Genomic DNA, 20,588 nt, shown 5'->3' on the forward strand with positions numbered 1-20,588 from the left:
AGTTGGCGTTACAGGTATTGTAGCTCGAGCTGGTCTGAAATTGACCCAGCATCTACAAGAGAGATTTTCTGAGACCTCAGATCCGAGTTTGGAAGAAGAACCAAGGTCTGCATTTCTGGCTGATGCCTCTTAGGATTTGGTTAGGACGGCCACTATGGTGGCAGCTAGGCACTTGCTTTGATTGAGGGACTAGGCAGCAAGGTTGCTGGAGCTTCCATTTAAAGGTAAACTCCTTTTTGGAGAGCAGTTGGAAGAGCTAGTTAAAAAGATGGGAGAGTCTAAATTTCTCAGGCTTACTGAGGACAAGCCCAATGGGGCTTCTTGAGGGAGGGCTCTGCCTAGGTCTTTGTTTAGGGACACTAGACACTATTAGCCAGCGAAAGGTGCCATGGGGTAGCAAGCTCAGCCTTTTTGCAGATTTCAGTCTGATTGTGGTGGAAAAAGAGGTAGTAGCAGGGCTTAATTTATGGGGGAACACAGTTCAGGCACTTCTTTTTAGGCTTAAGAGACAGAGCAGTAGAGGTGTTCTGCTCCAGCCCCTCCCCTCCAGACAGCCTACATGGAAGATTTATTTATTTATTTATTTTAAAGGTTTTGTATACCGATTGTCGTTTTCCCATCCTATCGGTTTACAAAGAAACACTGTGCAATTAGAGGGTTTACAAAGAAACAGTGCAAATAGAATGGAGCATAACATATACAAGCTCTATGCGGAGGTCGGGGGCATTCTGTTCCACAAAGTGGCACCAGCTAAGGAGAATGCTCGGGCCCTTGTGGAGGAGAGATGTGTGGGTTTGGGAGAGGGTGTGTATAAGATTCCTCGGTAGACTGATCTGGTGGGTCTGTCAGATTTATGAAAGCAGATGGAGTCATGTAGCCATTGTATATTTTCTTTGAATAGAGTCTTGTGTATTAGAGTTAGGGTTTTGTATTGAATTCTCGAGGCGATGGGGAGCCAGTGGAGGTCTCTCAGAATGGGAGTAATATGGTCTTTTTTGTGAGTATTGGTGAGAATTCTAGCTGTGGCATACTGAAGCAGTTGAAGGGGTTTGATGGATGAGGTGGGGAGACCAAGGAGTAGGGAGTTACAATAGTCAATTTTGGAGAATATGATGCTTTGAAGAACAGTTCGAAAATCGGAGTGGTGAAGGAGAGGTCTCATTTTCTTTAGTACCTGAAGTTTGAAATAGCAATCTTTTAAGATTATTATTATTATTATTTTTGTAGAATTTTATATACCGTCGTTCGGTATTGCCATCACAACGGTTTACAATTCCAGTATTTTTTAACGTGGTTAGCAATTTTTTCATAGAACGTACATTCTAATGCTACATTTTTAAAAGGTAACAAAGGTCTAATTATAGTACATCAAATAGTAGGAAATAGAAGGAAATACAGTATTACGTTAAATAGTTAAGGTTTGCCAAGTTATCAGTATATAGCAAGGTTTCGTTTATGGGTTTAGACAAGTATCATGGGTGTTAGTGATCTTTCAGAGTGGTGTGGGGTAGGTTCAGGGGCAGATTGGCCTATTGAGGGATCGGGCATCCCCCGGTGGGCCGGTCGCTCTAGTCACGTGGTCTGCCGAGCGCGGCTGTGACAGAGCCGCGCTCGGCAGACCAAGTGGTATCTCCGGGGCCGGCCGGGGCGGCCAATCTCCGGGCCGGTCATCAGCGGGAATCCGCCCCTGGGTAGGTTAGTAGCAGTGTGCATTTTGTTTGGTGAACAGCCATGTTTTCATTTCTTTTTTGATGGTTTTAATGAATGGTTTTAAGCTTAATTGATTGTCAATCGTAGCGCCTAGGGAGAAGGGTTTACTGGGGGGAGGGGAGATGTGGTAAGTGTGGTTGTTCAGGGAAATGACAAGGAGTTCTGTTTTACCCGGGTTAAGTGCAAGGTTCATGTTGGTGAGGAGCTGGTTGATGGATGTGAGGCAAGCATCCCATGTTTTAAGGGCCATATGTAAAGAGTCAGAAAATGGGATAAGAATTTGGACATCATCCACGTAAATGTAATGGGTGATGCCTAGGTTAGTTAGTAGTTTGCATAGGAGTAACATGTAGATGTTGAAGAGGGTAGAGGAAAGTGAGGAACCTTGGTGATGTTGATAGGATTGGATTCGTTGTTACCTAGCTTGACCTTGTAGTGTCTGTTTTCAAGGTAGGATTTAAGCCAAAGAAGGGCTGTGCCAGTTATGTCAATGTCCCCGAGTAATTTTAAGAGAGTTTTGTGGCTGATGGTGTCGAACGCAGACAATATGTCAAGCATTGCCAGGAGATAAGAGTGACCTTTGTCCATTCCTTAGGAGAGTTTCTGTGCTGAGGTATTTGCGGAAGCCGTGTTGAGAAGGGGAGAGAATCTTATGGTCATCTAGGTATTCAGAAAGATGGATGTTGACTATTTTTTTGGTCATTTTGGCAAGAAATGGCAGGTTAGAAATGGGTCTGAAATTGGATGGATCGGTGGGATCAAGGTTGGGTTTTTTGAGTATGGGTTTGACAACAGCCTGTTTTAAGGTGGAGGGAATGTTACCTTGAGCAAGGGAACAATTGATAATTTTAGAGATGGGTTTTGCTATTATATTGGGAATAGATAGGAGGAGTTTGGTCGGGATAGTGTCTGAGGGGTGAGAAGAGGGTTTGGCTTTCTTTAGAAGGGTTTCTATTTCAATCGAAGAGGTTGCTTTGAAGGAGTCAAGATTGGTGGTCAATTCTAAGGGGGGAAGAAAGGTTGTGGCGGAGTCGTTGGGAAATTTAGATGTGATGGAGGAGATCTTGTTTTGGAAGAATTGGGCAAACTCGTTACATTTGCTTTTGTAGCCGGTACCTGATGTGTGTGTGGATGAAGTCTTGGTGAGGTCGGATATGATGGAAAAGAAGAGAAGAGGAAGGGTGAGCCTGGATCACACAGAGAAGAGAGCAGCCCCTCCCCTCTTGTTCCCCATCCCCCACCTCTCCTGTATTGCAGGGAACAGAAGGGGAAGGGGTGATACTGAAGTAGATACTTAAGAACAAAGAACATACTCAACAAAGGGTTTGAATTAGCACAAATTTGAAGCTTCAGAGAAACAATTCAGAGAACAATTGGACTTTTTCTGTTTTACTGAATCTTTGTTGTTAGACTCAGACCATCTTGTTTTAAATCAAATTTGTCCCCCTGGCTATTTGCACATTTCACAACCCTGCCCAAAAAAATGCGGGGGTGGTTTACTTATTATTATCTGTAAAGACATCTGGCAAGTTAAACCTGAATCGCTTAGTGGTAATGGTCCCCTTGCGTTGCTTATTCTCTCTTTAAAGCAGTTCTCCATCTGCTTAGTGTATGCCCCACCCAAACTACTATCATCTGATCTTTTGCCTTTTTTTGAACAATTACTCCTTTCCAAGTTTGATTTAAACAAGATGGTCATTCTTGGTGATTTCAATGTTGATGCTGTTCCTTTATCTGCTCATTGTTCTCTTTTTTTTACACATATTACTCTCACTTGGTTAGTCTCAGCTCATTAAAGCCCCAAGGCACAAACTTGGACACACTTTAGACCTTGTATTTGTCAATAAGTCTGTTTTATTTGTTTGCTCTCAAAGTTTATGCATTGCTCCCAATCCTTGGTCAAATCACTTTATCAAATTCCGTGTACCTATTTTTCCAGAGATCTCTACCACTTTGCAATCTTTAACATCTCGTGTTTGTCGTGGCCCGATTGATACCTCTCTGTTTCTTAATTCCATCACACCTTTACTAGCCAACTTATCATTGGATAATCTTGAAGATGCCTTATCTCAATGGAACTCTGTTTTCAATTCCGTTCTTGAGCAAATTGCTCCTCTTAAAACCTTCAATCTCCACAAATCAAAACGATCTCCTTGGCTTCTTTCCACTCCTGTAAAAAATGCTAGGCAATTTCTCAGGAAGGCTGAACATCTTTGGAGGAAAGCTCTCTCCTCTGATCATGCCCAATCCTTTCGCATTCTGCTTCAAGAATTCCAAGCTCTGACTAACTCAGCAATGGAGCACTTCTAAAAAAAAAAAAAAAATCCATGAGGTTGGGTACAATCTGAAAGTTTTATTTAACATTGTTAAAAGGTTAACTAACTGTTGCAACCATCCCTTCCCGGTGGCTTCACTCAGCCTATCTTTCTTTCTTTGCACCTCCTCTCACTATGGATGGACGCTTGGCTGCCGCGGCATCTGCCTGCCATCCTCTCCGGCATCCCCGGACCGGCTTGGGCGCTGCCTCCCGCCATGCTCCGCTGGTACCTTAGGGCACACGCGCCACGCGGCCCTCACTCTTATTTCCTACCTGGCGCGAACCTCAGGGACGTCCCCCTGTGATGACTACATGTAGCCGGATAACTTTAAGCGATGTTTATCTCGCTGAATATGTGACACAAGTTATCCGCTACATGTAGCCGGATAACTTTAAGCGATGTTTATCTCGCTGAATATGTGACACGAGTTATCCAGCTCTACATGTAGCCGGATAACTTTAAGCGGTTTATCTCGCTGAATATGTGACACGAGTTATCCGGCTCTACATGTAGCCGGATAACTTTAAGCGATGTTTATCTCGCTGAATATCTGACACGAGTTATCCGGCTCTACATGTAGCCGGATAACTTTAAGCGATAATTCGTTTGCATCACTCACAATCAATGACCTCATATAGGCAATTTTAGGTCGGAGCCTTGATGTTAGAGAGTGTACCGACTGGTAAGTAGTATATATCGCACTACCACTCCATGTATAATCATTGGTCATTCAAAAACTTTTTTATATTTTATGTGATTTCACCTTAAACTTGTGTCATTTCACCTTAATAAAATTATTATAAGACTTGCATCATTTCTTTATCGCTACTTAGCTTGTATTTATGACGTGTATGAAGAAACCGTTCGACTCAGTGCCATGAGGATTGTTGTATTTTAATTTTATTGCTTCTATATAAATATGAAAATCTTTAATAAACACAGATTTAGAAAATAAATTCTAAATGTTAAAGACCTTATTATCCTCCCAATTTATATTTTCTAGCATGGCTGTAAAAGGTGATAAACTGATAAAATGTGAGCATGGTGTAGTCTTGCTGACTCCTTGGTTGATTTGTAGGAGAGGCATAGCAGCACGCTGAGCAAAGAATCACCTTGTCTCTTGTCCTAGAGGAACATGGATTATGCATTAGATTCAGTGGTCTGTAATATGGAAATTCTGTCCTTCCTGTAGTGTATTAAATGGTTTGGGGTATCCTGAAAGAATACTCTTGAGAATTTGCTGAATTTATGCAGATGATGCCTGTTCTGCATGCTTGCATGGAAACCCACACCTTTGAGCCCAACCTGTCTTTAGGTATCAATTTCGGGCACCTGTAGAGAGGTGTTTATATCAGTTTTATGCTGGAGGTGCTGTGGAGGCATTTTTTCTAAAACGCCGCTGACATTTTTGTACAGATGTAAAGCAGCAGCAAAGACTTTGCAGCAACACAAGTTTAAACATTTCCTACTTCTGCCAGGGGCTGGTGGAGTGAGCAGAAGCAGGTGTGCTGGAGGAAGTGCATGGTAGGGACAATTTTCAGAAGTCCCCGCAGATCATTTTCCCTGAGGACTTTGTGCCAATTCGCAAAGGGAAAGTCCCTGCAGAGATGGACATCTGCTTTTAAAAGTGAGAAATTGCGCACATTGCTGTCACTTCTGATCCTGCCTATTTTTCTTGCAGGTAAAAGTGTGTGTTGTTATCTCCTCGGTATGAAGTGATTTTCTCATTTAGTTTTTTCTGCTATTTGTGAGGCATGTATTTATGTATAAAGTATAAACAATAACAGGTAGATTTTAAAAGAGCCGCGCGAGCGCCCATAAACTCGCATATCTCGCCACAGCAAAGATACACGCATTGTTATAAAGTATGCATGTAGGTTTTAAAATACACTTCATGCGCGTATGTCTGCAGCCTTTACGCACTTATGTTTCGTGTGCTCGGAGAGCAAGCGAGTGAGTGAGCACCCTGACACTCATTGTATGCACCATTGTAAGGGGGCACTTTGATTTGGGTGAGTTTTCAAGAGGTGAGTTAGGGTTTGGGGGGGTGTGATAGAAACATTCAGAGGTACACTGCAGTCTGCTAGCTGCATTGTACAAATCAACTCCTCTTGGTAGAATTTTCATCACTTATAAGGTCTAAAATTATTTAATGAGGTCAATTTTGCAATGAACACCCCTGAATGTTCTGCAACACCCCCAACCCACCTCCTAAAAACTCACCCAAATGAAAGTGCCCCCTTACAATGGTGCATACATTGAGTGTCAGGCTGAGCCCTATAAAGAGTCTCTCTCTCTCTGTACGGCCCATTTATGCGCGTATGTGGCCATGTTTGCATGTGCAAATCTTTTAAAATCTACCTCTGTAAGTGTCTGCCTAACAGTGACGTCCTCCCTTTACCATGTTCTGGCTTGTGGGAGTGTGGAGGTCTTACTTGGTGAGAATAAACACAAAGGGCTTGTAATTGGATTTTTTCAGCTGAGAGTGGACAGTCTGGTGGTCAGTTTCCAGGGAGACCTTCCGAGGTTTGGTCTCAGTGGCAAAGCCAGCATCATAACCAGCAGAGCAGCGAGCAGCACTCACATCAGCAGCCTGCTCAGACAGAAGTATTCCAGGTAAGAGAGCATTGCATTATTTATCACTGGAGACACTAAACACAAAAAAAGAATGATCTGGAATCCCAAAAAAGGCCCTGCTCTCACAAATAGAAATATATAGCATTGTAAAACATTCATTTGTGGAATATGGATGAAAACATGTATGCCATGTTTAGATCACTTCACATATAGGTGGATAACTTAGGTGTCAGCTGGGTGGGTGCTAGAGTATCCCCAATATTGTCTCCTGAGAGCTGCAGGAAGTGCTGGTGTTGCCTCTGCTGCTGCTCCTATTGGCTGTCTGATGAGTGGGCTGCAGAGGGACAGCAGCAGGGTAGGACAGACACCTCTCCTGCCTTTGGACTGCCCTGAGATGCAATGGCAATGAGAAGGGTTGCTGACAGAGGTACTGGGAAAGTGAAGTGGGTGAGAGAGGGGCTGGGAGATGAGGAGAAAGAATGCTGGCTGGGAGATAGGAAGGGGATACTGTGAAAGAATACTACTGGGAGGGTCCGGGTGAAAAACTGAAAGAAAGAATCCTATCGGGAGGAGGGGCTGAGAGAGAGAAGTAGGCACATGCTGAGAGAGAGACATAGGCTCTGAGAGAATGCAGAAGGGGATACAAGATGGGAAAGAGGAGATGGGCTGTGATAAGAAGAGGAACTGAGGTGAGGGGGTGAGGTGAAGGGAATGTAAGAGGGAGGGAAAGAGAGGAGGAAGACTGATAGGGCATGTAAACCAAGAGAAAGGTTGTGATGATGGAGAGGGATGGAGGTGGTAGAAGGGAGTGAAACTAGGAGGTGAGAGAAGAGGTGAAGCGAGGTGGATAAAAAGAGAGATACCCAGAGGAAAAATAACAGAAATGATAAAAAAAAATAAGAGGAAGACCAGAAAATGAACGTTAAAGGAAAAGGAATGAGAAAAGATAAGCGCAAGCAGAGACAGAGGATTCAAACTATAGACACAATGGTTGGAGAATTGTTGTAAGTTTGTCTTATTTCTGTGCTAGCAGGAATAGGTCGAGGGTGGGGGAGGGAAAGTGGTATCTTCCCTTTCTCTAAGGTCCTCATATATGGCTGACATCATCCGATGATCTCTAGAGGACACCCAGCCACTCAGGTTTGCAGGATGCAAATTTATCTCATGCATTTTCATTGTGGATATCCTGAAAACTCAACTGACTGGGGGTCCTCCAGGACACATTTGAGAACCACTGCTGAGCATGTGTAGCTTTCGTCATCTCCCTGCCTTCTAGGCAAAGCCCCTCAGTCTTTCATTTTCTGCAGAACCAGCTGTGTGGTTGTGGTTTCAGCTTTGCTCTCCTCACAGATTCTCTTCGGATGATTCTGGAGCTGCAAGCAGCTGTTTTTTTCCTAGCAGAGCCTTTGTGTTTTAACTTTTCTTTCTATTCCTTATGGTAGTTTGTGTTTATTTTGATTTTTCTCCTTTTTTCAAGCACCTCTCTGCTGGCTGCATGGCGGGCCTAGTACTGTACTGTGGAGCCTGGCAGAGATTTTTCTCTTCTTCTTAAATAACGCTGCACTTGCAGCTTATTCACATTGTCCTCTCCTTTTATTTGCCTGTTTTGTGCCTTTGCCAGTGCCTTGTGGGACAGGCAGTATGCAGTCCATGTGTGGTCCGAGTAGGTCTCTGGCCTGGGGACCTGCCTGAGTTCCCATCCAGACAGGAGTTCCATAAAGTTTCATCCAACCACTGGGCATCGACTGAGGCTCAGACAATGAAGAAATGTAGGACTGGACTGTTCCGTGGAGCGGAGACCTCACTTCCCCACACTCCTGGGAACTAGTCTCCATGGCCCAAATTAATCTTCACCTCTACTGCCCTGTATGTCATAGCCTCCCCTCCTGCTTGTCAGCTTGCTCTGGTAGTACAGTGTCCTTGGAAGAGCGAGCGAGTGTGAGCCTAGGCAATATGCTTTGCTGGTGCACCATTGGTGCCATGCCTGAAATTGGTTGCTCGTGCATATCCGTGCCAGAGCACCAATCATCAGACGCTAGAGCATCGAGTGTCATGGATGCCACTGATGCTGTTGAGCACCATGAGCACTTTTGACACCATCGAGCAGCATGGGTGCCTTCGACACCATTGAGTGCCATGAATGCCATCAAACGCTGTGGGCGCCATGAACATCATAGAGCGCTGTGGGCACCATTGAGCACCATGGTTGTCATTGGGCGCTATGGACATCTTCGAGCACCAGGGGTGCCATGAATGCTATAAGCACCATGGGTGCTGTCAAATGCCATCAATTTCATTCAGCACCAGTAGTGCCGTTGATGCTGTCCAGCGTCATTGACAATGTCCAGCACTGTCGACACTGTCCAATACCAAGACGCTGTGGAGCAGTATGGTGTGCCATGGGTGCTGTGGAGGGCCATAGTGTGACAGGGACACCATGGAGCATCATTGACACCATTGATGTTGTCGAGCATCATGGGCGTCATTGACTCTGATGGGGGCCATGGGCACCATCAATACCATGGGCACTGTTGAGCACCATTGGCACCATCGATGCAGTGAGTGCTATCAACACAATGGGTGCCGTCGAAGCAGTCAACACCATTGAGCACTGTGAGAACCATGGAGGCAATGTAGTTGAAGGACACCTACAAGCGACGTAGGATGACACCATTTAGGGCGCTGGGGGTGCCATTGACATCATCAAATGCTGGGAGCATGGCTGACACCATAAGAGTCATCTAGACAGTGGTACCCTGCAGGCACGGTTGAAACCTGCGGGAGTCATCTATACCTGTGAGCGCCATGCCCACTGCCAGACATTACCAACACTGTCGGCACCATGAAATGCTTGGGTGCCATAGACGTCGCCACAGGCACCATTCCTGTTGTCCACCTGTAGCACTGTAGATGCCTGGGAAACTGTTTGTTTATTTACAAGTATTTATATACCGTTCTTCCTAATTAAGATCAGAGCAATTTACAAAGTTACAAACATTCATAGTATGCAGGACATACAAGTGTACAAATTACAATCAACATATTTATTTATTTATTTTTTATATACCGACATTCAACTTAAGTCATCACATCGGTTTACATATAACAAATTAAAAAAGAAAAAGTTACATTGTAATAAATAGTAGAGAGTAGATAGATAAAAAATAGAGGGAGAATTAATTAAAGAGGAGAGGAAATAAAGTATGATTTGCAAACATTAAATAGAGCGGTGATGATGATGATCCTTCTTATGATGGGTATGCTTTCCCAAAGAGCCATGTTTTTCAATTTTTTCTTGTGATGATGGCTCAATTCTTAGTTCAGTGGGGAGGGTGTTCCATAAAAGAGGCCCAGTCAATGAGAAAGCACGTTCTCTTGTTAAGGTGGGTTCATTTTGGGGAGATAGTTGCAAGGAGTCCAGTATTAGTGGAGCGCAGATTTCTCTTTGGGACTTTGAAACAAAGTATCATATCCATCCATTTTTGTCTCGTTGTTGTATAAGGCCTTATGAATAAGAAAGTTTTATACTGAATTCTATACGTAATTGGGAGCCAATGCAGTTCTTTGAGAACTGGGGTGATATGATCTGATCTTTTGCTGTTGCTGATTGATCATATTGATAATTTAAATATCTATGGTTCTGGTAATAAAGGCATTGTTTAGTATCAGTGATATATTCAGTGTCATAAATTCTCATAAAATGGCATTATTTGTTATCGAAAGCTAATTTAAACAACCAAGTTTTTAGATCCTTTTTGAAAGTTTTTAAATCTTTGGACATCCGTAAATCCTCAGGCATAGTATGCAATAACTTGGGACTGACTACGGAAATTGCTCTTTCAAGAACTTCACTCAAGTGTACGGAACGTATCGAAGGCACATCTAATAATCTCTTGTTTGATGACCCGAGTTGTCTCTGAGGTGCATATAAGTGCAGTGCCGCTCCAATCCAATTTGAATCTTTACTGGTTGTGATTTTATAAATTAGAGACAGTACTGGATGCAATATTGAATTGGTAGCCAATGAAATGATATTAATGTAGGTGTAATATGATCATAATATTTACTTCCAGTAAGTACACAAGCTGATGTGCTAGCAGGCATTCCAAAGAGTCGTGCATTGCTGTAGTCAATTCTTTAGAAAATTAAAGTCTGGAGTTGTAATCTAATAATGGTTTCATGCCCTGTAGTACGCGGGTCCAGACTTAATTATCTCTGATATGGGTTTTCATTGATAATTGTCAAGAGTGACTCCTAAATCTCAAGCTGAGCTTGTTAGATTGATGATATTTGCTCCAAATTTGAAAGCAGGAAGTTGATCTGAAAATATTATTTCTCAGAGACATGGAGTGCTAGGAGCTCTTACCTTTTCTTCATTTTTGTTTTTCATGATGCTGCATACCAAAAGAAAGGTGAAAGTTCGGGAGGTGTCCCCAGCTACCTCCTCTTCTGACCCTTCTCAGCTTAAGATTGTCGAGTTCCTAGCTCCCGTTGGGCCATCGCGAGTTGCTGGTTCCTTGGTTGGAGGTGCCGAGGAGCGTGCGGCCCTCCTTCCGGACGCCGATGTCACTCTTGGCCTCAGTGCATCAATTACTCCATCCCCTCTGCTGCTGGTATCATCAGCGGGACTGGCCTTTACGCCATGTGGGCAGTTTCAGAGCCCTGGATCGGCAGCTTCTGGGAAGGTTCCTCTCGCTGATATGAGTCCTCTGGTTGGGAGCATGTCTGCGGGATCTCGGGGAACATCTGGGGAAGCCAGACTTGCTGCACAGACTGCAGTGATTGTGCAGATTCAAGCCTCAACACCACTGCAGGGAACAGAAGACTTTGGAAGACTTTCATCGCCTCGTATCAGACAAGGTTTGAGAAATCCTATTATTCTTCCCATGCTGGATAAGCCTGCTGTGGTGACTCTGGACTCAGTTTGGCCTGCCTTGATGACCTTAGAGAAGTCTATTTCCTCCTTGGTTGCCATTACCTCTGATATTTACAATCGATTTCAATGTACTGAAGTGTTGCTTGACTAGCATGGAGAGAAGACAGTTGATATGGGCAATCACATTTCTGCTTGCAAAAATGTTCAGGGGAACTTAATTCAATCTGAACTGATCCATTCTAGGAAGTTAGAAAACATTGAGAATTCTCTTCGCTATTTGAATCTTAGAGTTTTGAATTTTTCAGCAAGTGATCTGCTTTCTTCATTGGATACCTTTAAGAAGTATGTTTCTGAAGTACTTGAGATTCCACCTGACCTTATGCCTACTATTGCCAAGCTTTATTTTTTTAAGAATTTAAAAGTGGATTCCAATTCTTCTATTCACCAACAAAGTTCTTAGAATCTTCTGCTGATCCAGTGATCTCTAATCATGGGACGTTGATTGTTTCCTTTGTTTTCTCCAAAGAACGTGATTATGTTCTAAAAATGTTTTTTCATCATAGAACAACATTATTTTTTGGTCAGCGTGTTTGGATTTATCCAGACTTTATACGTGCTACGGAGGAAAGAAGAAAAAATTCCTTATAATGTGACGAGGTTATATCTCTTGGTGCTAATTTTATCCTTCATTATCCTTGCAAATGTATTCTTACTCACCAAAATTCTAAGTTGATATATTTTGATCCTGCGCAGCTGAGATCATATCTGGATGCTCACCTTGTCTCTAACTGATATCTTTTGATCAGCTTTTTCAGTGAATTGTGCCTGTACAATCTGCATGTTTCATTCTTTCTTGATTTCCTTACTACCCGTTCTTTTGATCTTACGTTCCCCCCTCCTTTTTCTTTTAATTTATTGAGACTTAGGATTTTGTACAATGATATCCAATGCCTAATATTCTTTATTTTTCCTTTTTTGTATTCTGAGTCTCAATGCTTTTTCTGTCACAAGTGTATTCTTGTGTCATTTTTTGAAATCTATAAAAAAAAAATATATATATATAATTTGTTTTTTTATGTTTAGAATCAGTTTAATATGAGATAATTTCTGAATAGCTGTCATGTTGATGTCAAGTAACTTCAGAGTATGTGTTAGAGAAATATCAGTTAAGATAAAGAACTGCACATCTTCAGCATATATCTAAAATTTTAAACCTAAACCTGAGAGTAGTTCCCATCATCGAACGTGGTATGTGCCATACGAGGCATCAACAGCATTCAGCACCGTCCGTGCGCATACCAGGTTCTGCCTTGAAATTGGGCTGATTGCTGACAGGTGCTGCCTGGACAGGGACGGCCAGTCTGTCTCCCTCTGTTTCCAACAGTACCTCGGTTGTTGTGCCTGTTGGCACCTAGTTAGGTAACTGTTGGTCCCCTGGTTTCGGGAACAGCCTGGAGCTTGGTATTTACCCACTTGTGAGGATTACCATCCTGCTTGTCCTAGGAGAAAGCAGAGTTGCTTACTTGTAACAGGTGTTCTCCTAGGACAGCAGGATGTTAGTCCTCAGGAAACCTGACCGCCACCCCGTGGTGTTGGGTTTTCTCCTTGTTTATTTTATTTTTTCATAAATCTATATTACGAGACTGAAGAGGGGACCGCACGTGAATGTGTGGATAGTGGCTTGCTCAGGGTGCCAGTCAAAGTTCTAGAAACTTTGTCAAACATTTTCCATGCTGGGCTCCATCTGATGATGTCACCCACTTGTGAGGACTACCATCCTGCTGTCCTAGGAGAACACCAGTTACAGATAAGCAACGCTGCTTTATTTCCAGCCCTTCACTCACTGGGGTAAATAAGGTATTTTACTGGAGGGATGGGGAAGAGAGAGGATATTGTGGCATGCGATGCCATGGACTGAAAATCCCCTAGGCAGCTCAGATAATGAGAGGGGCTGTAGTAAGTGCTTGAATTGAGGAGGAATGGAGGGAAACAGCATTTATCTTGTTCTCAAAAATAAAAAAAAAGCATTCCCTTGTTAGATCCTGCAGAAGATAGCAGTTATCTCTGTGGTTTCTAAGTTGCTAGGGCTCAGCACCTGCAGGTGGCAGATTGTTGTATGTGGACGCTGTAGGCTTTGGACTGGCCCTCACCTGGAATCTGTGAGTGCTAGGAGAAGTGCTGCAGGGGTCAGGGAGGCATGAGCAGTTCCAAAAAAGAGAGAGATGCTTGAGCTTAGGGAGGTAAGAGCAGGGCTAGTGGACTCCTTTGCTCTCATTCTGGATTGTTTGTCTTTGATCTTGCATCTAAGATGTTGTGGTGCTTATAGCCCCATTACAGACATGACTTGTAAAGGACAGCGAAACATTTTTTGGCATGTCACACATGAAGTAATTATTCTTGTTCTCCTAAGTTTTTTTTATTTTTCATCATAGACAATTTTATTTTTATTTATTTAAAAATTGTTTGCATATCGCTTTTACAATTAGGGTTGGTCAAAACTGTTTACAGGCAAACATATATGTAATTAAGCATAAAAACAAAACAGCAGTCATTTTAAACAGACGATAAAACAAAAATAAGGAGATCGTAAGGCTTATAACTGACTGTGACTGGATAAAGTTAAGTTTTTACTGTAAAGAGTGGGAACTGAAGGCACTGGTGAATAAGTAGATTTATAATTAACAACATTATAAGCATGACATTTGTGCTTCAGCCTTACACTTGTTTTCCTAGACAGACACTGCAAGTTAAATAAAAGATGCTGAATTACAAGGTTATAGAACATTTTTTTTAACAGATATGAGGCTAGTTAATAGTCCATTTAATTGCAAGTCATAGATAATCTCATTTACATACAAGATGAGGATAATTAGCATCAAAGCAGAGAACAAATTACCATATGTCCATTCAGATTATTTGTTTATATTAGTAAACCAGGCATAGAAATTTGGGCAATTGTGTAACCTAGTTCAGGGGTAGATGAAACAGGTGTAGAAATCCTATATCTCTCTATATATATAGTCATGCTATCAGTAAAGTCACTTGAGAGAGTGTGTTATATCAGTGCTTTGCATAGAATGCCACTTCTGTCTGCAAGGTATACCTTATATTATTATTTTATTTTGGAGCATTTTAATAAAAGAAGTTTGTTTTCCCCACAGCTGTTGACTTTAAGCATTTTATTTCAGGTCTTGCACACTTCTGTTATTGTAGAAAACAGCATTCAGTTTGTGGTGGACTTTCTCCCATGTTTGCTCCTTTCTGCAGCTCTGCACGTTTTTGGACTCCTTCCCATACAGGATATTCTGAACTTTCATGACCTCTCTGGCAAGAAGGTCTAAGCTGCCGTTAGGAAGAAAGGCTTTGAGACCTACATAATTATGCATATAAGGGGCCAGGTTTTATACATCTAAAATGTACACATGTACTTTTATAAGATAGCATACATTTATATTATCTACACGTGTACAGTGCCTTTCTAGAGGTAATCACATATTATTTTCTTACATGTGTTTGTGTGCTAAACATTGGTTCTAAGGAATCTAAGGTACGTCTGGATGTTTAATTCCTATCTTTTATTGCCCTTAGTTCTGGTATTTAATCAGAAAGGGTGAAGTCCTTCAATCAACATAAAACATTCTTCTTTGTTACTGCATGAGGCTTCTTTGCTGTATCTAATCTACATACTCCATTTAGTATAATTAGTTAGTTAATTCGATTTGATTCATCTCATTTAAGGCATAAGGAAGCCAATGTGATTTACAATAAAAACCAAGCATATAACAATGTAAGTTGATTTAAGACCAAACACAATTTACAATAAATTAAAATAAAAATATCACCGTATCAATCAGTAAAAACTAAACATTTAGCAGTATGAATTGTAAAAGCAATAAATACAAGAATCTAAAAAACAGATAAGACTATCTATCAGTAGAGCAACAAGAAAATATAAATCAATTTCAAATGCTTGTAAGAAAAAGTGATAATAAATAAAACAGAATCTAAATTCAAAATTGGAACAATCTATCAATAGAGCATCAAATAAAAAAATAGTATAAATCAATTACCAAATGCTTGTAAGAAAAGTACAGTTTTAAGGCCTTTTTTTAAATGTATAGATATTCATTTCTCTTCATAGAGTTACAAAGGTTTGGGAAGTGACAGCTGTGGTCAGACTCTGAAGGGTTGCCCCTATCTGAGAGGAGAGCTGGTATAAGCAAGAAGACTGGGCCTGTAGTTACATCGGCCTTCATCACCTGACATTAACAGAACCAGCTTTTGGGAGAATGGGCTGGAGGCTTAGAACTTGACCCTGCCTGTGCATGTCTAGGACCCTTCTAAATGTCACTTCCTTGTCTCCCTGCAGTGAAGCACAGGCTGTACCATTGTTTGTGGCTTGGCCACACTCACATCTCTGTCTCTTTAATGAGGTAAGACTTAAGTGATGACCAAGGGCCTTCATGTTCAATTTTTATTTTATTTTTATTATAATGAACAAAAATGGGAGGAAATCTATGAGAAAATATTGACTCATTTTTTGACAAGTTTACTCCTTTTTTGTTTGCTAAATAAACACTGAGAAATTCCTAGGAAAAGTAAAATAAAAACTGAAAACGAAGGTACCTAGTGATGACGTAAAGCTCTGTAGCACTGAGCACATAAAACAGCAAGGACATTCAGAGGAGCTAGGGGTAGAAAGCTGAGCCAAATAAGCTGAGGCAGATGTAAGGGGAGCTAGGTGGAGCCTAGTGGTTAGAGGAAAGGGCTGCAGGCCAGTGTGATGGCTGTAGGCTGTCCTGAAAGGGACCAGACTCTGGGATGGCATGGAACATTTACCCCCTATAATCGACCTCTAAATTCACTTATGAGATGGGGATCAATATGATGTGCAAAATGTATCTATAAATCCCCACACCTCTGTTATTAACATTCAACAGCGCATTCATAATAGGCATCATTGTGTGGTAATCCATACCATTTTTTCACTCTGCCTTATGCATAATCATTGGTCAGTCCATATTACTCTTTTTTTAAATTTTTCCGTGCTCAAGTGCTCTGTGCGTTAAAACTCATTCACTATAGAATAACTTTACTATTAAACAGTCTTCTCGATACTTATCTTGAGATTGAATTGATTCTTTATATATTGTTGTTACAGCCCGAGTCTCTCCAATACCGATGGTCCATAGCAATGTGACCAATCCCACATTGCCTCACCGTGTCTGTGCCCGACACTGTACAGGGTTTCGGACGTTGTCGTCCTTCCTCAAGGGCAAAAATCTGCGCCACGAGAACAAATATATATCAACAAAACTTAGACATTGTTTTCACAGAAACTCAATCGTGCAACAGCTCCTTACTCATTCCAGCATAATGGCTCTCAGCGTTTTTTGTTCATCTCTTCCAGTTTGAGTTTCCCGCCTCCATTTTTAAAGCCCCCTGTCTTATGTGACGTCTTTCTACGTCACTTCTGGTGCTACAATGAATACCACTCTATCATACTATTAAGACCTAATGGCGTAACTGTGTGCATATGGAAGATCCACTGCTGCTCCTTTAAATTTAATAAAAAATTAGGATCGCCACCTCGCATATTACTTGGAACCACCTCCAGCACCCGCCATCGGAGTTGTTGGAAGGTGTGATGTTTTTCTAAACAATGAGCCACCATCGGGGCTAATGTTTTACCTGTGGCGATGCAGCTGCGATGTTCAATTAATCTGACACGTATTTGACGTTTTGTGTGCCCTATATAGTAAAGATTACAAGGGCACACAATGATGTATATTACTCTTGAAGTCTCACACGATTAATATTGCCGTGCTTTGTGCACTTGCCCATCTTTGTCTATCCAGTTCTCCCGTTCAATGACTTGACTGCACACAGAACAATGTTTACAGGACCAATGCCCCTTCTTTTCATTGGTATTAATCGATATAACTGGTGACAGAAAGGAATGCGTGACTAGGTCCCCCACATTCTTACCTCTACTGTATGCAATTATAGGTGACTCCCTGAAAATACTATGTATTTTCAAGACGGACCAATGTTGATGTATCACCTTAGAAATTTTGCTGCCCTGACTGGAATATGGCAGAGTACACACTATACGGGTTTCTTCTCTGTCTACTGGTGTATCTAGAAGAAGCCATTGTTGTTCAGCGTTATACGCTCTTTTGTATGCTCTTTTAATATATTTCACCGGATAACCACGTTCCAGCAGCCGCAATTTAAGCAATTCAGCTTGTCGTGTGAATTCACTTCTGGTACTGCAAATCCTGCGCAGCCTAAGGAATTGACCTATTGGTAAATTCTGACGTAAATGATGGGGATGAAAACTCGTATAGTGTAGAAGAGTATTCCTTTCACACTCTTTTCGATATAACGTAGTAGTGAAATTTCCATTGACATGCTGAATGGCAATGTCCAAGAAATTAATATCTGTATGGTGATAGGTGCTGGTAAACTGTAAGTTCTCATCCAATGTATTTAACCATTGTAGAAATTCTTGAAGACTTGTTTCATCTGCATGCCAAATACAGAATATATCGTCAATATATCTCGTCCAATGGGACACTGAACTGAACTGTGGCTTATGATACAGTTTTTCTTCTTCAAATTGCCGCACGTAAAGATTAGCCAAACTCGGGGCCATGGTTGCCCCCATGGCAACCATGGCCCCATGGCAACCAGATTTTTGCCCTTGAGGAAGGACGACAACGTCCGAAACCCTGTACAGTGTCGGGCACAGACACGGTGAGGCAATGTGGGATTGGTCACATTGCTATGGACCATCGGTATTGGAGAGACTCGGGCTGTAACAACAATATATAAAGAATCAATTCAATCTCACGATAAGTATCGAGAAGACTGTTTAATAGTAAAGTTAATCTATAGTGAATGAGTTTTAACGCACAGAGCACTTGAGCACGGAAAAATTTAAAAAAAGAGTAATATGGACTGACCAATGATTATGCATAAGGCAGAGTGAAAAAATGGTATGGATTACCACACAATGATGCCTATTATGAATGCGCTGTTGAATGTTAATAACAGAGGTGTGGGGATTTATAGATACATTTTGCATGGCATGGAACATAACATGCATAAAACACTCAATTAAAACTTCTACAAAAATTACTAGGAGGAGAGAAAGCTGTTACTTCAATTAGTGCATGTAGCTCACTTTATGATTAGCTTTCTATGGAAAGCCCGCACTGGCAGAGACATATGGGAAACATGAAATATGGGGGCCTTACAGCCCCTATAACATATCTGCACCTCTGTAGTCCTGGCTTAGTATAGTTTAACCTTGTCAAATAAGTGGTTGATACTGCACATTCACAATATTCATATGATGCTGTAATTTAGAAGGGTTACATGAGCAAGGAAATCCGACTTTGTTGCTATATTGATAGTATCCTGTTTGAGTGTTTTATGGATTGTACGCTGGTTTCTTTAAACAAAGACTTACACAAAAATATGGGGAGACCAATATTGAAATTACTTAGCCAAATAAATCAGACTCATCTGGCTAAGTGGCTGTGCTGAATATCTGGCTATGTTCAGCAGCTGCCATGGAGCCAGATAAGTCACTTATCCAGCTAAGTTGATAGCCAGATAGTCAATGGGAGGGGAATGAGTGAATCGAGGTGGAGCAACTTATCCGGTTATCTTAAACAGATAATTGTCTATATTTAGCTTTATTTGGTTAAATTAACTGAAGTAGTTATATTTAGCAGCATAGCAATGCTACTGAATATCCCTTCTAAGTTATCTGGATAAGTTATATTTGGATAACTTAGATAATGCTGACATCTTTAAATATTAGGCCCATAAAATCTTTAAAATCTTGTATCAAACTTTTATAAAACAAAGACAGTAACTTTCAAACCAGTGCACAGGCGTATTTTGTCACATGTGCATACGCAGCCTGGCCATGCAGACATGTGCACCCCTACGTGCACAAATCCCAATTCTTACCATGTAAGCCAGGGTATTTTATAACGAACATGTGTCCATGTGATTGCCAGTTTCACCAATTCACTCAGATAAGAGAGAGGTCCTCCAAACCCCCAGTTACCCCAGCTCCTTTAAACCCCACCAAAATGATTTTTTTTGTTCTTTATAGTTGCACCTCCTCAATAGCAGAAGTAAAGTTACACGGCAGTGCACCTAGTCACATGCCGGGGTGCGAAATTATTTGCATGCACATCTCTTGGCCACGCGTCAAACGCGCGCCCAACTCCCCAGAGACCAATAGCGCCCGCAACATGCAAATGCATGATGATGGCCCTATTAGGTATTCCCGCGCGATACAGAAAGTAAAATGTGCAGCCAAGCCGCACATTTTACTTTCAGAAATTAGCGCCTACCCAAAGGTCGGCATTAATTTCTGCCGGCGCTGGGAAAGTGCACAGAAAAGTAGTGAAAACTGCTTTTCTGTGCACTTAATATCATGGCAATATTACTTCGGAGGTACCAAAAGTTTAAAAAAAGTTAAAGATTTAAAAAAAAATTTTTTAAATGGGCCTGCGGGTTGAAAACCGGACACTCAATTTTGCCGGTGTCCGGTTTCTAAACCCGTGGCTGTCAGCGGGTTTGAGAACCGACGCCGGCAAAATTGAGCATCGGCTGTCAAACTCGCTGACAGCCGCCGCTCCTGTCCAAAAAGTTTTGCTAGGTGCGCACTAGAGTCCCTAATGCCTCTTTTTACCGCGGGCCCTAATTTAAATAAATTAATTTACTGAATCGCGCGCACAGGAGAGTATAAGAGATTGCCCAGGCACTGCCCACTGCAGGATTCCTCACACTGATAAGAGATTGCCCAGGCACTGCCCACTGCAGGATTCCTCACACTGACAAGAGATTGCCCAGGCACTGCCCACTGCAGGATTCATCACACTAAGAGATTGCCCAGGCACTGCCCGCTGCAAGATTTATCACACTGATAAGAGATTGCCCAGGCACTGCCCGGTGCAAGATTCCTCACACTGATACTAAGAGATTGCCCAGGCACTGCCCACTGCAGGATTCCTCACACTGACAAGAGATTGCCCAGGCACTGCCCACTGCAGGATTCCTCACACTGACAAGAGATTGCC

The 20,588-nt window shown here is 41.9% G+C and overlaps 1 protein-coding gene across 4 annotated transcripts in view; it reads left to right on the plus strand.

The window, feature by feature from the left end:
- ARNT2 (aryl hydrocarbon receptor nuclear translocator 2) overlaps positions 1-20,588 on the plus strand; it is a 251,764-nt gene that overhangs the window by 215,419 nt on the left and 15,757 nt on the right. For 3 of the 4 annotated variants that reach the window (XM_029574575.1, XM_029574576.1, XM_029574578.1), the window contains one exon: positions 6,508-6,644. In XM_029574575.1, coding sequence (XP_029430435.1) covers positions 6,508-6,644 — 137 coding nt within the window. Of the gene's footprint in view, positions 1-6,507; positions 6,645-11,013; positions 14,635-20,588 lie in introns of those variants that run through there. The other variant, XM_029574577.1, reaches the window with a different exon arrangement.

The sequence above is a fragment of the Rhinatrema bivittatum genome, chromosome 13 (genome assembly GCF_901001135.1).
Source record: "Rhinatrema bivittatum chromosome 13, aRhiBiv1.1, whole genome shotgun sequence".
In the NCBI taxonomy this organism is placed as follows: domain Eukaryota; kingdom Metazoa; phylum Chordata; class Amphibia; order Gymnophiona; family Rhinatrematidae; genus Rhinatrema; species Rhinatrema bivittatum.